Source organism: Microtus pennsylvanicus, chromosome 13 (assembly GCF_037038515.1).
Source record: "Microtus pennsylvanicus isolate mMicPen1 chromosome 13, mMicPen1.hap1, whole genome shotgun sequence".
NCBI lineage: Eukaryota > Metazoa > Chordata > Mammalia > Rodentia > Cricetidae > Microtus > Microtus pennsylvanicus.
The window spans coordinates 36,129,789-36,142,985 of record NC_134591.1 but is presented as its reverse complement, the minus strand read 5'-3'; the positions used below and the strand labels follow the sequence as shown (position 1 = coordinate 36,142,985).

At 36.4% G+C, this 13,197-nt stretch overlaps 1 protein-coding gene across 4 annotated transcripts in view; it reads right to left on the bottom strand.

The window, feature by feature from the left end:
- Positions 1-13,197, bottom strand: part of Efcab7 (EF-hand calcium binding domain 7) — a 55,161-nt gene that overhangs the window by 32,436 nt on the left and 9,528 nt on the right. For all 4 annotated transcript variants that reach the window (XM_075945161.1, XM_075945160.1, XM_075945164.1 and 1 more), the window contains 3 exons: positions 12,789-12,981; positions 12,259-12,377; positions 5,864-6,005 (listed from right to left, as the gene is read on the bottom strand). In XM_075945161.1, coding sequence (XP_075801276.1) covers positions 5,864-6,005; positions 12,259-12,377; positions 12,789-12,981 — 454 coding nt within the window. The remainder of the gene's footprint in view (positions 1-5,863; positions 6,006-12,258; positions 12,378-12,788; positions 12,982-13,197) is intronic.

Sequence of the window (13,197 nt, the reverse complement as noted above, 5' to 3'; positions counted from 1 at the left end):
ATACCTCCTCTGGTACAGACATAGACATTGAAGATATTAAAAATACTTGCAGTTTCATACCCCAAATTATGCTTCTATAAAATTTCTGTTAGACATACTAATTTTAAATGGAAAATTACAAATGAAAAAAGCTATGATCAATTAACAAATAAAAGGCCTGGCATGGTCGCACAGACCTTTAATCCCAGCACTTTGGAGGCAGAGGCAGACAAATCTCTGTGAGTTTGAAGTCACCTTGCTCTACATAGTGAGTTCTAGGACAGCCAGGGCTACAGAGCAAGACCCTGTTTCAAAAAAAGAAAGAAAGAAAGAGAAAGGGAAAAAACAAATGAAAAGTTGAGTCTATGTCATGAAGAACTAAATAGCATCTTTTGTTTCTAAGAAAAGACACTTTATTTTTATTTACTTTGCATAATGATAACACAGTAACTGTCTAAAATAATGCTTTTTTGAAATATAACTGCCATTTTCTTCACTGTTGTTCAACATAATGCTTGAAGTCTTAGCTAAAGCAATAAGACAAGAGAAAGAAATATGTGAGATATAAATAGGAAAAAATTAAAGTGCTTATTTCTATTTCCTGCTATCCATAGTGGCAGGTGGCATGATTCTTTACTTAAAAGACCCTACTGAATCCGCGAGAAAGCTCTTGAACCTAATAAACACTTAACAGTAAAACTGCAGATTACAAAATTATACCAATGGTATACTTGCAGAGAAATAAATTGGAAAAATATTCTATTTAAAACAACTCCAAAGAATTAAGCAAATATATGAATATATCTAACCAAAGAAGAGAAAGATCTCTACCATGAAAACTTCAAGGTATTGAAAAGGGAAATCAAAAAGGACAGTAGATGATGCAAAGACACTATATACTCCTGCACTAGCAGAATTACTATTGTGAAAAGGACAACACTAACAAAATTTAGTTATAGATTTAATTTAACACCTATCAAAACTTCACATGTTTTGAAAAGCAACACAAGAGTTTGTATAAATCATAAAGAACCATGAATAGCCAAAGGAAGAGTAAAGAGTGAGAACCCTGATGTAGTTATTGCGAAACCCGACCCCAAACTGTGTTACAGAACTATAGTCACACAGACAGCCTGGGACTGGTATAAAAACAGATTAGTGGAATAAAATAGAGGACCTCAAAACAAAACAACAAATCTATGTCCATTTTATTTTTGATAAAAGAAGCAAAAATATACATTGGAGAAAAGATAGCCTCTTTGACAATTTGCTGTCAAAACTGACCTCCCACCTGCAGAATAAATTTAGACTCTTATTTTTCACTGTGTACAAAAATCAATTCAAATTGGATCAAAGACTTTGATTTAAAACATAAATCACACTGAAACTTCTAGAAGAAAACATAGGGGATACCCTTCAAGACATTGAGGTAGACAAATGAACTTTTTACAATAGAACAGCAATAGCACAAGTGCTAATGCAGTATCAACAGGACAGGACTACACCAAGATATAAAGTTTCTGTACAGCAAATGAACAGACAGCCTTGAGAGTGGGAGAAAAGTCGTAACAGCTACATGTAAGACAATATCCAGAATTTATAAGAAATTGAAAAAATAAAATGCCAATGAAACAAAACTACCAATAAACAGGCAAACAGATATAATATTTTTTAAAGAAACACAAATGGTTAATAACTATTTGTATCTATTTTTATTTTATGTGTATTTGGTGTTTGGCCTGCGTATATGTCTGTGTGAGGGTGTCTGATCCCCTAGAACTGGAGTTGCAGATAGTTGTCAGCTGCCATGTGGGTGCTGGGAATTGAACTTAAGTACTCTGGAAGAGCAGTCAGTACTCTTAATTGCTGAACCATGTCTCCAGCTCCATAACTACATCCCCAGGCATCAGGGAAATGCAAATTAAACCTTCCGTGACATACTACCTTACTCCAGCCAGAATGCCTATCACCAATATTGTGAGTTTGGGGCAAGAAAGGAATACTTTCAGATGCAAACTAATACAGGCATTCTGAAAAATAGTTTGGATATTTCTTCAAAAATTAAAAATAGAACCACCATATGACTTGTTATTTTACTCTACCATGGAGATATTTGTACCTCCACATTTATTGCTTTACTAACTATGTGAAGAACTGGAATCAACCTACATGTCCATCAAAAGATAAATGGGTCATGAAAACAGTGTGTGTGTGTGTGTGTGTGTGTGTGTGTGTGTGTGTGTGTGTAGGGTTAAGACAGCCCCCTTTAGAGGGCGGGGTTTGCCTCAGGCGAATGCCTGCCAATAAATGGGTGCACAGAGAGGCGGCTCGCTCTCTTTTCCTCCCTACCTGTACTACGCTGGAACTTTGGTTCTGTAAGTTTATCATTAAAGTGGTAAATATTCTTTGATATCTGCATTGCATTTATTTTGCGCGGGTACAATTGGCGCCTGCCCCGTGGGGCTTTGCCGAGAACCGGCCCCAAATCGGAGTCTCTTGCACCCCGGGCCGCTGCGGCGGTCTCTCTGGGCGCGCGCGGAAGAAGTTGAGATTCTGAGCAGTCTCTCTGGGCGCGCGCTGAAGCAGCCGAGATTCTGAGCGACTCGATTTTCCCTAAATATTGAATGTGAGTGTTCCTACCTCTATTTTGGTACAAGAGTATGCTTATATTGTATGGATACATCTATCATATCACAATGTACATTTCTACCTCTGGTACTATTTATGTAATAACATTGTTTACATTTGATAAGTAATGACATTGTTTACAGGTGAAGATCATTGTCTTCATACATTGCACAATTGTTTATTCTCTTAGTTTTCAAATTAGATAGGTATTGAGAATTATATGTTTGTCATATTATTTTTAGGTTAATCAGGTCTTTTAGATACATAGAGATTATTTTCAGTATAGATAGTATAATCTTCAGCCTCTTTGAAGAGCTGTAGAAAATGGCCTTTAATCTAACCTAAAATTCTGTGCCATCGAGACACAATTTACTCCTGGCAACACCACTCTACTCCCGAGAGAACGTTGAGCACCAAAGACACTCCACTGGGAGCTTGTCTTCTTGGCAGAACTGGCCTTTGGGTTAAGAAAAACCCATACCTCAACTACTGACTAAGATATAAAACAGGATTGTCTTATCTTGCCAAGACAGGGTAGGATAATCCTAAGAAAGTTCCTTGCATTTGAAAATGGTATGTCAGTTATGTTAGGCCTTAGTCAAAGTTGGTTGACTCAACATTGCAAATGAGATTTTGGGTGATTGCCCAGGCAGTCAGTTGTCTCTGTCATTTGTTGCACATTTTGGATATCTCTCATTTGTTAAGTAATATTTATTCCCTTCTCAGATCTTTGATGGAGTTGAAGATTATTTAATTGTAGTTACTCTAGCAAAACTTTTGTTTTCAATATTGTTTGTTATATTTATCATTTTTTATTATTGTTTATAGCTATATTTGGTTTAGTTGTGTCTTATTTAGTCAAAAGGGGGAGATGTAGGGTTAAGACAGCCCCCTTTAGAGGGCGGGGTTTGCCTCAGGCGAATGCCTGCCAATAAATGGGTGCACAGAGAGGCGGCTCGCTCTCTTTTCCTCCCTACCTGTACTACGCTGGAACTTTGGTTCTGTAAGTTTATCATTAAAGTGGTAAATATTCTTTGATATCTGCATTGCATTTATTTTGCGCGGGTACATGTGTGTGTGTGTGTGTATGAATAACTATTCTCTCTAAAGAAAAATGTAATCACAAAACTTGCAGGGAAATGAATGAACTTAGAATGCATACTATTAAGTAAGGTCACACAATCTCAGAAAGAAAAAGAACCTCCATATCTCTCTCACATGTAGAATCTAGGCAATAATATCTGTATATATCTACATACAATTATATAGATACAGGCAAATGTACATGTAGATGCAATACAACATGCAGAAAATGAAAAAGGAAAGGCTAAATGTTAGGACTGAGGAAGAAATGAATGGCTATTCTAACTATATAGAGATTTACAGAGTTGTATAGTCTTCCGGCTGAGAAATGTGTTTCATTAAAGTATTTTTAAATAACAAAGTTTAAAATTAAAAAGGATTAAAAGAATGCTTGTTTCTAGATAAAATATTATATATAAGATACCCTAAAGACTAACAGTATCAGCAAAGTGGCAGTACACAAATTAACAAACAAAACCCGGTAGCCATCTTCTATGACAATAACAAACCATGAAAATAACCAATTCACAATGCCTCAAAACAACAAGAAACCCTTAAACACCTAACCAAGGTGGCAAAAAACTTTTACAATGAAAAATGTATTTTTAATAAGCTTTATTATTTTAAAAAAATTGCTAATAAATAAAAACATCTTTATAACTTTAAAACAAAAGAAACTGAAGATAACATTGAAAGAGGAAGAGACCTCCCATGGTTACTGACGCTAAGACTTAATGTTGTAAAAATGGGTATTGTATCAAAATCAGAGACTCAAGACAATGCCTTCCAGATGTCCAATGATATTCCTTATAGAAACAGAAAACACAATCTTAAAACTCTTAAGGAAGCATAAAACACTCTGGAGAGCCAAAATGCTCCTGAGCAAAAGAGTATTTCCAACAAGGATGTAAACAAAACGAAACCCTTCTAAAGTGCTGGTGTCACCATGGAAATCAATATGGAAGTTTCTTGAAAATCTCAAACCAAATCTACCATGTGACCCAGCTGACAGTTTACCCAAAGGACTCCAATTCAATATATTATAGCGATATTTGTGCATCGATGTCTATAAGCAGCACGGTGTAAGTGTTCAATGACAGAGGAACAGATAAGAAAGTGTGGTATAATCATACATGCAGACACACAGATAGAAACTTTTTTTTGTTGTTTTGTTTCGTTTTTTGAGACAGGGTTTCCCTAGGTAACAACAGTCCTAGCTGTCCTGGAACTAGCTCTTGTAGACCAGGCCAGCCTCAAACTCACAGGGATTCACCTGCCTCTGCCTCCCGAGAGCTGGGATTAAAGGCATGCGCCACCACCGCCTGGCCCAGATGGAAACTTTTTTTAAGTGTAAAGAATAGTCAAGTTCTGTTGTCTGAAGGAAGATAAATATAATGGAGATAATCGTAAATGAATTATCATCTATTTTCTCTCAATTGTAGTTCCAAGGTTTTAACAAAAATATATTGTTAGTGTGTATGCATGATGGAGAAAGAAAAAGTTGTGGAGGAGGTCATATGGCATGGTGCATGTGTGGAGGTCACAGGCAATTCTATGGAGTTATTTCTCTATTTCCACCTTTACATGGGTTTCAAAGATTAAATATATATCAGGCTTGTGTGCCAAGTGTCTTTACATGCTGAGCCGTCTTGCCAACACAGGTTCCTAGATTTTATATAGACACATAAGATCCTGTATGTATATATGACATACAAGTAGAAGTCAAACTGCTTAGGTTAACCAAAGGGACTAGGGGAAAATGGGAATACAAGGAGGATTTGGGGGGATTTATTCAATGTATAGTATATTTGTATTAAAATGTACTTATCTAACTAAACATCATATATGAAGAATAAACACAATGAAAAAATTTAAAACTAAATAAAACCATACATTTCTTGGGCAGATTATTTTCTTAACTAGGACTAGGAAATATAAAGTACTTTCAGAGAATATAAATTGGTATTTTAAAAATAAAAATAGATAAGTAAAGCAGCCTCAGTCTTTACTCCCAGATAGATCTCTGTGAGTTCAAGGTCAGTCTGGTCTATATAATGAGTTCCAGAATAGCCAGAGGTACACAGTGATACCATGCCTCAAATGAATGAATGAATGAATGAGTAAACAAAAACACATACATACAAACATAAACAAATAAATAATTTAAACTTGCCTTCAACTTGACTCAGATTCAATGGCTTAATTGTTAGATAAAGCACTGATCTTTGAGCTATGTGCATCTTGTACTGATGACTAACGACTTCACCATCTTCTTCTAAAAAGAAACAGCCTTTTGACTGCACATACTGCCAGTCCTGAAATGAAGGGAAACATTTTCAAACAATATTTATTAAATGTTTCAGCATGCATAGTAATGATGAGAAAATGAGAGACGACCCTAAAGAAATGTCAGACATACCTATTGCCCTCCAGGAGTGTACAAACTTAGGAGAGAAAATGCAGACATAAAAGAAATCAATCATAATTGTCAAATATACATTGCATGTATTTTTCTAAAATCTTGAGAACCAGAAATGTTTTAAATTTTGCTTTGTTCCTTCAGGTTTTGGAATAGCTGTTTATACATGACATGACATCTTTGGAATGAGACCCAAATCTGAACAGGAGAGTCACCATTTCTTAAGCACGTTTTTACACATAGCCTAAGGGTTGACAGAGGTCTCTGTCCTGCCTGGTCCCACAGTCGTTCATCCCAAAGAAATACACAGAGTCTTACATGAATTATAAACTAGTAGGCCTATTAGCTCAGGCTTCTTATTAACTCTTATAACTTATATTAGCCCACAATTCTTGTCTGTATTAGCCACGTGGCTTGGTGCCTTTTTCATCAGTGAGGCATTCTCATCTTGCTTGCTCTGTGTCTGGCTTTCTCTGTGATGACTGCAGACTGACCCTTTCCTCTTTCCAGAATTCTCCTGTTCTCATTGCCCTGCCTCTACTTCCTGCTCGGCTACTGGCCGATCAGCATTTTATTAAACATGCACAAGAAACAAATCTATACAGGGTAAAGCCACTGTCCCACAGCACCTAAGTATGCAGCACGTGCCGCAAGCTGAGGTGCAGCCATCGCATGAGGACAGGTGTGGGGTGTTGTGCTTGTGGCATCAGGTTACTATTTACAATTTGGAGGGCTTGGGAGAATTTCAGATCTTGCAACTTCCCATCAGAGATGTCAGCTCCTTGTAAAGATAGAGAGGGTCTAAAGGCAATCTAGGGCATCCATTTTGGTAGAGAGGCAAAGGTTGGAAAACAACACAGCAGGCATGATACCACAGTTCAGAAGTCTTCCTCTCCCATATACCAGTTGTATTCTGAGTTCTGATCTACTTTGCATTTAATATCTGCCATGAATGCTGGGCATAGCAACTTTGCTTATAATCCCAGCACTTGGGAGGCAGAAATAGGAGGATGTCTGCAAGTTTGTGGCCACTTTGGCATACTCAGAGATCCAGGCCAGTCGGGGCTACAGTGAGACCCTTGCTCAAAAATAAAACACACCAACAAAAAACTACCATGATTTTCTAAAGTGAGCTTTAAATGAAGTTTCACGTTTATATTATAAATCAATAATATAATATATAACATAAACATATACAGTAAATGATACAATGATGGAGCATTATCATTTATATTCTTAATGGTTGAACAAACTTAAGTGTTTAGCTTACCTGCAGCAGCTCTCCATATTTTTAAAGCTGGTTCCCTCCTACCACTGGGATCTGGGGATTGAACTCAAGTTGTCAAGATTCTACCCACTGAGCCTTCTCACCGCCCTAAAAGAACTTGTTTTCCTTAAATGTACTTCGTTTAGAATATTAGTAGTTAATGTGATTTGTGACATTTGGGAAACTAAAGAGAAGTTGTTCATGGCAGTTCTTCTGGGGGCAGTGCCAAGGGCTGACAGGAAATGGCTTTAAAAATCTAGCTGAGAAGGTTAGCATTTTTATTAGATATCTTTCCCATGTTCCAGTTCTGGAAAAAATGCTATAAAAGAAAGAGAATTTGTAAGTTTCTATGGAAGACTGCCAAACTCCATACTGTACTATTACACTGAGGCTAACAGGCCTGGAACAACAGGGAATCCCTACACAAAGGTAGGGCAAGTGCCACATGACTGACCCTGAAAGAAGAACCGTAAATGACATCACTAGGAAACCTTGCGCAGCACTGCTTATAAAGAAACTTTATAAAGAATCTTTAGATTCACAAAACTTATTAAACATACAGTGCTTATTCAACTTGAATTTTATTTAAAACAAGACTTTCAATCACAAAGGTTTTTGTTTTTGCTTTTTTTGTGGGGGGAGGGGAATCTTGGGTTCAGACTAACACCCTAAGAATGAATGAATCCAAACCAACATGCTATAAATTAAAAGTAAAAATAAAAAAATACTGAGAAATTTTCTGAATTGTTCAAATAAATAAATCTAAATAGAATACAGATATGGCTGACAGTTTGAGTTTATGAATGTACACTGAGTTTTAAAATGATTTTAGAATAACGGAGGAAATTCCATGTGTAATACATTTTTTGACAAATAAAACAGCTTGTAATTCTTAGAGCGGGCATGAGGTGGTGCTAGATTCTACCAATTCGAGAACATTCCTATAAGTGCAAAGGACTTCACTGGTTACACATGGTTTACTTATCCCATTCATAAGAAATAAGGAAATACTAAAGACACAACCTACAAATTTTAAAGTAGAAAACAGTGATCGCAAATGCATTAGTGAATTTCATCTTTTCTGGGTCGCTCTGGTAAACACTTGTCCTTACATACAATTCGACCGCAAGCAGACCTGCCACCGTGACAGCACGGGAGGTTGTCGTCTCCACCACTCTTTACTGAGAGTCGGTGTCATGCCCTTTCAGGAAGCTATTCGCTTTCGTTGTTTGAAATGCACTCTTAATTTTTTGTCACTAAAGAATTCTTTAAAATAAAAGGTTAAGTAGATGATGTATGAAGGAAAACTGATATGAATTATCTTTTAGTTGATGGATCAATTGATTAACATTTTGAAAAGGAAACATAATTAGTGCTTTAACAAACATTAAGACTGAGTCATTATCAATTTGTATTATATATTTATATGCATAATTGTATTATGCACTTGTACTGTTTTGTAGATAAATTTGTGTATGAAATATGGTATGCTTCACATGTACATGGTTTATGCATATATAACATGCTGTGAATACATACAGCTTGATATTGTATGATACATGTATGTATACTATATATTGCTGTATGGTATGTGTCATATACATATCTAAAACATGTTTAGATGACATATATTTAGGCAAGTCCCAATTAAGAGTATAAACCGGCAGATTACATCTCTGGAGCTTACCACTGACGACTTGTGGCCTACTCTAATTTCAGTAGTGACTGGTTTATAGCAAAGAAGTTAAAGCTATTCCTCTCTCAAGGGAAAATTCTTGACATTTCTTGAATATTACTGAACCTAACTAGATAGAATCCAAAATTAAAAAGGGAATAGTGATAGAGTGTTGAAGTATGAACAATAGGAAGTCATATATGTACAGTTACTGGCACATTCCTATTTTCCTCCTGTAATTCAAATCTTTCATAAATGTGTGGATATATGATTTAAAACCTGGCTGCTAAGCATGGTGCCTACAATTCAGCTACTCTAGGAGGCTGAAACAAACGACTGCCCGAGCCTGCGAGCTCAAGTCCAGCCTGGACAAACACAGCAAGACCATGTGTTCTTAGAAAGTGAGCAAAAGCATAGGAGGAAGGAAGAAGGGAGGAAGGGAGAGAGGGCAAAGAGAGAGACTCTGGCTTATACTTGCCCCATGGCAACAAATTCACATTTCTGAAGCCTCTCGCTTTCTGTGCAATCCCACTCTTCTCTGTCCCACATAAACTGAGGTACCAACTTTCTTAAAATACTTGAAGAAGATTAATTTAGCTGTCTTATTAGTAATTTATCTTGTATTTTCACAACCAAATACTAGAATGGTCCTAAAATTTCACAAATGTATTTAACATCTACAAAAATAAAACTGCTTCTAAGTAAAATGCCAACAGAAAGAGCTGAGCCCTGCTGAGTGACAGAAAGCCTCAGACTAAAGCACTGGCTCACTTAGCAATGTGCTCAGCACTTGGATAAGGGTGGGAACAGGAGGATCAAAACTTCAAGATTATCCTTGATTACACGGGAAATCTCTACACAGCCTTGGATAGTCTGTCTCAAAAGTCAAAATAACAGTAATTTTGGGTCACTTCATCTAAGAAATACCATATAATAAACAAAGAAGGCTAAGAAATGCAGGGCCAACATTTCTGAAAGAAATTAATATTTATATTAAAAATGAGGGATTAAAATGAAAAAGTTGACAAAGATGGCTCAGCAGGCAGAGGTACTTTCCCTACGTTCAGTCCCCGGGATTCACAAACAGGAAGGAGAGAACCAGCTCACAAGAGAACAAGCTGCCCTCTGACCTCCACATGCACTCTGCTGCAGGTGCACACACATATAAGGAATAAATGTAAACAACGTTTTTAAGTTGACAGTATGTCAACTTCTTTTAATAATTAAATTCTTAATATTTTTAAAATCTAATTTTCAATCATCACCAACATTCCTTCTTGATGTTTAGGTGAAAAATGTAAGCAGACTCTTTTTTCTTTTATAACCACTAAGGCCTGCAGACTAATCCTGGGACTGTCTATTAGAACCCTCCCATTCCTAGTACACTCAGTAACTACCTAGGCCAAGCTAGCATCACTACACACGCAGATAACGCTATCAGCCTCTCAGGTAAGTCTTCTCCCATCTCCATTCACAATCCAATTCCAGAAGAACTGTTCTTAGACTAGACTTTCATTTCATTTCCATATAAAGAACTGCAGTCATGTCTTAGGTCTGTAATACTTTTTTTAAAAATTTAAGTGACTATGTCCCTAATACTATGCTAAATGCTTTGAAATCGATTTAGGCCAGGCAATGGTGGCACAGGCCTTCAATCCCAGCACTCGAGAAGCAGAGGCAAACAGATTTCTGTGAGTTTGAAGCCAACCTGTTGTACAGAGTTAGTTCCAGGACAGCCAAGGCTACAGAGAAACTCTGTCTTGAAAAACAAAAAACATTTTAAAGTCTAGTTTCTTGAGTTCTCTATATATTTTGGAGATCAGACCTTTGTCTGTTGCGGGGTTGGTGAAGATCTTCTCCCAGTCAGTAGGTTCCCTTTGTGTCTTAGTGGAAGGCAGAGGCAGGCAGATCTCTGTGAGTTCGAGACCAGCCTGGTCTACAAGAGCTAGTTCCGGGACGGGCACCAAAGCTACAGAGAAACCCTGTCTCAAAAAACAAAAACAAAACAAAAAATAAATAAATAAATAAAGAAAGAAAGAAAGAAATTATTTGTTGGATGACCTAAAGGAACTGTATTAATGGCGAGAAGAAAAACCTTATGATTCAATATAATCTATTAATATTTATATCTCTACATGATGACTAAATTTAAACACTTTAGAATTAGGTAAATCATAATCAGGCTAATATTTTAACATTTAACTTAATTACAAAATGAAAACAGGTTCTATTGGTGAAAAATAATACTGTTGGAACACAAAATATGTGTGAACAAACTGGACATGCACACCAAATTGTTTAGGGTGTATAGATTCCTAAACAGTCAGAGCAAAATTCCTTAGAGATGATGTTTTAAAATTTTAATATAGAACAAATGTCACTGTCTAGCAATTTAAAGATATAAGGGACTTCAGAGTTCAATAACAAATACAGAGTTGTTATTTGAAACAAGAATGCAGCTCTGGAGAACAATCAGTTCAGTTCTCTAACAGCAGTTCTAGTATGTGGTCATAACCATTTCCCCCTTCTACAGAGGTCTCCAGGTGCACATTTTTAATGTATCCTAGCAGTTTCCAGTTAATGTTTTATATTTCTGTAGCTATTATTTTCTGCTGAAAGAAAACTAGTAAAAGTTGAGTCTAAAAAGGGAAAACAAAGGAAGAAGATCAATATTAACACTCAACAAATATTGACTTAGCAAAGTGACTTTGTAGTCTTTCTCTCACAGGAATTGATATTGAATGGATGATTTATTTACACAATACGTAGGGAAAGTATTTGTAAAACAAAACATTTTACTTGTCAAGGTACATAGATAATTAATCTATTCATCAAATTTAAAAATTGAAGAGTCACCATTTTCAAACTAAAGACCTTATACATAATAATATTCTTGCTCATTCTTTTTACTTTAAAACATCATAACCAAATCAGCAAGATAGCTCAACAGACAAAGGTGTCTACAATCAAAGTGCACAACTCACATTCTGTCCTGACTCCACAAGGTGCAAGGAAAGAGCTGACTCTTTCATACATAAATAAAATCTAATTTAAAATATTACAAATAGAAATACTGCATTCTATAGGAAAAACTCAAATTAGTTCACAAACTCCATTGGTTCCCTATGAACATTCAATAATTATTAATGATCTTAAAGCCAGATACTTTTCAGAAAAAGTTGATTTTGTTCATTTAAAGTACTGTACCTTTAGGTTTGGCTCTGTTAACTTTGAGTCTCGGTTACTATTAGCACTCATGGTAATTGTGAAGGAAACAGATGTTTTGAACTTTCTAGTTGTTGACAGCAAGGAAGGGCTCGCGTCACCTGTAAAGGAAGAGATTTGGTCTTCTATGAAAAGTGGTTGGCAGCAGTTAATCTCTAGACACGGGGCCACACAGTCTACCACTCTCATTTCACTCTCTTCTTCCTACTGAAATGCAGTTAGAGCTTTATATAGATCAGGCCTTAATGGTTTTAATTTATGTGCTACTAATGTAAGATTCTTTATTTCAATATGTCATCTTTTAGTCTGGAATTTTAGTTAAATAAAATATAATGAGCACAGCCAAGTGAAGTTTCATAATAAAATTTTACTTCAGTAGATTTTTACTGCTAAGAAAGTCTAGGAACGGTCTCATTTACTTTATTATTGATAACTGGAGATGAAAGAAATTGTTGCCTGAATTATGATCCATCATTTCTAATCAAGAAAATTTTAGTATTGAAAGTAAATACCTTTACTTAAGGTTTCCTGGTCATTTTTTCTTATGATTCTAGGTGACGGTTTTGGTGCTGGAGATGGGCCTCTTTCAGGGGACCCTTCCATGTGGCTTCCAAACTGTTGGCGTCTCAGTTTACTGTCAGCCTCCAGTCTTTCTAGAGTAGTCCTGAGACACTGCTCGTTGGTTGTCATATATAATTCACAAAACTAAAGGAAATAGAAGAAAGTCAGCTGGTGGGGAAAATGTTCTGTCCGACCTCTGGGAGGCGAGGGAGGCATATCACATTAGTAGGCAAGGAGGAAGCCAGTCAATGAAACGTGTTTCTTACTTTACTTGTTGTTCATGTTATTTTCCCTGAACCAGACTGCCCAGCCCCAAGCGACCTAGTGAAATGCGGCCATCAATCAGTGAGGTCACACTCC